The sequence below is a fragment of the Ostrea edulis genome, chromosome 2, assembly GCF_947568905.1.
Source record: "Ostrea edulis chromosome 2, xbOstEdul1.1, whole genome shotgun sequence".
Lineage (NCBI taxonomy): Eukaryota > Metazoa > Mollusca > Bivalvia > Ostreida > Ostreidae > Ostrea > Ostrea edulis.
The window spans coordinates 48764569-48769568 of NC_079165.1; the positions used below are offsets into that span (position 1 = coordinate 48764569).

The following is a 5000-nucleotide window of genomic DNA, read 5'->3' on the forward strand; positions in this document are numbered from 1 at the left end:
TAGTTCAACGCTATCCAAGTTCAATATCTAGTGTCCCCCTTGGGCACCAATAACTGCCTCACAGACAACGCCTTCCCAAGGACGCAATTAAGTCTATAAAAAAAACTGTCTAGTGATATTGTTCCACTCTAACTGCAGAGCTTGGGCCAGTTGTTGCAGAGTTTGAGGCTGTGGTTGTCTTTGGCGGATGCACCTATCCAGTTTGTCCCATGCATGTTCGATAGGGTTCAAATTTGGTGATTTGGATGCCCAGGCCTAGGAAAAACCTGGATATTGTGTCTTTGCAGAACATCATGTGTTAGATTAACAGGATGTAGTCTGACGTTGTCATGGAATGCTGCTCAAAGATGCTGCATTAGGAACCGAGTGCGACTGTATGACTTCATCAATATACCGCTGAGCTGTCAAAATACCCTGTATGTGAACCAATGCTGTTCTGCCTGTATAGGATATTGCTGTCCTTATCATAACACTACCCCCTCCACACCAGCCAGCCTCCTGGATGCAATTTTGCACAAAACGCTCATTGTTAAACCAAACTGTCCACCAGCGTTGCCGCAGCCATACTTTAGGAGTCTGAGGCTATTGAAGTCAGTTTCGCCAATGTTGCGGAGTCAGTACAGTCTGTGTGCTTTAATCCCAGCATCCCATAGTCAATTGCAAACAGTCTGATCTGATATTCTGCGAATCCCAGGAATAGCAGATCCTATTATAGATGATGCTGTTGTGAATCGTTGACAAAGATAACAATCGGATGAAGCGATCCTGTGCTGCTGACATCATGCGTGGTCTACCTGCTCTATGATGATCATTTGTTAAACCATGCTGTTGATATTTGCCCCAAAGGTGACATATGGTGCAACATTGAAATCTCTTGCAACTGCAAATTGTGACACACTTGCTTTCAATTGTCCAATTGTGTTGGTGCGTTGAGCATAATTCAGACACAGCATTTCTTAAAAAGCGGTTACATTTAAAGACAACACAAACAAAGATCGAGAATCTGCGCATTTGATAGACTACTGGTGCCTGAATCACAAGTAGTAGGAACTTACAACAATCAAGAGTTAAGGAGGTCAATTTCAGGATTTTATGACAACATATTTTATTGACCTCAAATTCTATAGAATATCTATCTAGTAAACAATAGTGTTAGATGTAACAAGGAGTAATCAGGCGTTACATTTCATTCTACACCAAAAAAGTATGAAAAAATCATTTGAAGATTCAGCGAAAAATTACTATGTGTTTTTTTAATCAGTATATCTTAGCGACTGTGAATAGCAATTCTGTTCCTTTTCTTCTTTTTTTTTTTATCAGTATATCTTAGCGACTGTGAATAGCAACTCTGTTTCTTTCTTTTTTTATCAGTATATCTTAGCGACTATGAATAGCAACTCTGTTTCTTTCTTTTTTTATCAGTATATCTTAGCGACTGTGAATAGCAACTCTGTTTCTTTCTTTTTTTATCAGTATATCTTAGCAACTATGAATAGCAACTCTGTTTCTTTCTTTTTTTATCAGTATATCTTAGCGACTGTGAATAGCAATTCTGTTTCTTTTCTTTTTTTATCAGTATATCTTAGCAACTAGCTGTGAATAGCAATTCTAGTGAAATTGAGAAAATATACATGTATATCTATATTACGGTTCTTATTTATACATATAACAACATTACAATGTACATGTTAGGGCTGTGCGGTGCACCAAAAATTTCGGTGCACCGCGATTCATACCATTTGATTCGATGCACCGATTACAAATTCTGGATTTCGGTTGGTTCGATTTAGATTTTACTTACACCAAAACAACAAATATGGCGTCCGAGTAATGTGCAGAACATGTGGTTTTTTATGCAACAGAGATTTAAATCACTACTGTGTTGAGAGTTAGTATTTTCACATCTCGGATACCAACAGAATATGGTCCGTGAGATCATTGCAGTTTATTTTTAAAATGACATATACCATTTCTGTCAGTGGTGGAGTGAAATCAACATCGTAGGTAATGACACAGATTTGACAGTTAATATGGGAGAAGTAAACCAATAAAGGAGATATTTTCAAAGACTCTCAATTGATAGAATTGTTGAATTTTTGCATATCAATGAAAACAATATCATATACATTTTAGATTCACTATAGATTTGTTTAATAATCCAAAACTTATGCAGCACATTAATATAACAAATTTTAATAGACTGTCAGTATTTTCTTTTTTCTATCAAAGTTATAAAATGCCATTATGAATAGATATGATGTTTACAAATGACGACATATAGTTATATAACTTGAAAAAAATCAATTCAAATATGCTACTCATTAAAATTGTTCATTTTTGTGGTGTTATTAGATAAAATGGACCTAACATGAACCGAATCGAAAATAACCGAACCGTGCTGTTCTGAATCGAAACCGAACCGAATCGAGCTAACCCTGAATCGTCCCACCCCTAGTACATGTGTGTATATATATATAAAGCACTAAATAATCACAACTAGGTACTGAAAATTTTCGCCCCAGCCCGGGGTCGAACCAGCGACGTACGGCACCCACCGCCTAGCAAGATTGTCAAACCAGTGCATAAGTCCACTCGGCCACAACGACTTCCCTATGTATCGTTTAGATCCTAGGGGTAAACGTAAGGTTGGGTGTGTATATATATATATATATATATATAACTATATTATTTATATCTTTAATGGTAAACACAAGTTTATGATAATACTAATAGTACTGTAGTTTTTTACAGAGATTTTCTAAGGTTAGACAGTTTTATAAAACGATGAATGATTACGACAATTTCAGGATTTTCATGAAGTTATCATAAAGCAATTTGAGGTTTGGCATTTACTTATAACTCAATGTAAATGACCTATCAGCATATGTTCCAAATCATTTTTAACCTGACGATATTATAAAAAATTATGAATCTGCACCATGTCAGAAAGCTTTCATGTGAATTTTCCTGGCCCAGTGGTTCTTGAGAAGATTTTTAAATGAAATAAATATTTTGCATTTTTGTGATTATCTTCCCTTGGAGAAGGGCATGACCCTTCAATTGAAAAAAAATTGAATCTCCTTCACTTAAGGATGCCTTTTGCTATGTTTAGTTGAAATTGGCCCAGTGGTTCAGGAGAAGAAGTCGAAAATGTGAACAGTTTACAGACAGATGGACAATTATAGATGATCAGCATAGCTCACTTGAGCTTTCAGTTCAGGTGAGCTAACAATAAGTCACTGGTAAAAATGTCTCAAAATATACTACGATAATGATGAACACTGTGCATAATCAAATCATTAACATGATTGTATCTCACCAACCTTTTCACTGACTGATGCTATAAGCCTACTTCTTTCAACTTTCATTTTCTGCATTTGTGTGTGCATGTCTTTCATTTCTGCAGCTAGTTTCACCTTCTCTTCTTTTTCTGAGACAAGTTTCTTCTGAAGGGCTGCTGTTTTTGTCTGCAGCTGAGAATCTAACAAAAAACAATTAACATGAATGTCAACATATCTAATAGGAATTTTTATGGCATGGATTCTTTAAGAATATGAATTATCTAGACTTGCAAAACAGACCAGAACTGTCTTGACTGGGTTAGTACCCTTTGTGAGGAATACTTTAGCACTTTCTTATCTTTTTCAATTGAGAAATGAACAAATTTTTAATCATTTGACTACTTTTTGAAATTTTTATAATATGACCTTGAAGAAATTAATGTGTCAAGGCCAACAATTGTACTGCAGTGTATCTCAGCTTAATCTCATTGATGGGTATTCCAACTTTCAGGTCTTCATGTCAAAAGGTTTTAAAGTTACGGCTGGGTAGTACTTGTATTTTGCTTAACTTGACCTTGTATGAATAATGGATCATGTAAAAACTTTGATACAGTGCATCTTGTCTTAATGTCCTCTTTCAATGTTTAAAGATTGAGTCAAAGGATTCTCAAGATATGGCCTGGACCATATTCTGATGTAAAACATTGACCTTGACTTTCTAAATTGATCACGGTCAAACATTCTGGTGCAATGCACCCTTCCTCAACACCATCTCTTCATGTTCCAAGTTTGAAGTTTTAATGTCAGAGGGTTCTCAAGTTACCACCTGGTAAATTAGCGCCAGCCAATGACATACTCCGGAATTAGTCCTTCCACCTCTGGGTGTCTTTTATTTGTATGATTGTTTCTCGTCCAGTGATCATCATTCGTGCGCAAATTTGCAACATTCGCATGTGTTTATGATTTATCCCCGATCTTATTGGTGTGGTGGCAGCGAAACATTACCCACGTTTTCAAGAAACAACAGATAAGTCACACCGTAACTGTGAACAGTAGGGCTCATTCTGTTTTCATGTCTTATTGTGACTCAAAGTCTACTCAGTACTTGTCATTCCATCATGGCGAGCACCCGTCGTGCACTGAAACAGTGGTGCCTAACAAAGATTGAAACAGTAACTTCTTTTGAAAATTGGCATCAGAACTTGTTATATACTCTTTCCTTAGACAAAATTTTTGCCCCATTTCTTGTATCAGGGACCTGGTGGGGGAAAAACACCAAGGAATACTCCGTATCGAGGATTCAGTGATGAGGACAAAAATGTACCCGAGGCGAGTCACCTTACAAAGGAGCAAAAGGTAAACATACTGGAACTAATGTTGGGCCAAATAGCTAACTACTGTCCTACAAAATCTAGGAATACCATTGTCAAAAATACACATCAATAGATCAAATCTGGCAAACTATCCGCCTTCATTATGGTTTCCAAACCACGGGGGCTTACTTCATAAACTTTGATGCTATTCATTATGACCCAAACGAATGTCCTGAAGATTTGTTTTAAAGACTCACAGCCTTCGTTGAAGATAACCTGCTTCAGAAGGATATGGGAATCACTCATCATGGTGAAACTCAAAATAATGACAAGGAGCTTAGTCAGTCACTTGAAAATTTTGCGGTTCTGACATGGTTAAGGCTTATTCACACTGATCTCCCCAGGC

General features: G+C 36.7%; 1 protein-coding gene across 2 annotated transcripts in view; it reads right to left on the reverse strand.

Moving 5' to 3' along the window:
* Positions 1 to 5000, reverse strand: part of LOC130051762 (uncharacterized) — a 46575-nt gene that overhangs the window by 6514 nt on the left and 35061 nt on the right. For both annotated transcript variants that reach the window (XM_056154359.1, XM_056154358.1), the window contains exon 10: positions 3324 to 3481. In XM_056154359.1, the coding sequence (XP_056010334.1) occupies positions 3324 to 3481 (158 nt within the window). The remainder of the gene's footprint in view (positions 1 to 3323; positions 3482 to 5000) is intronic.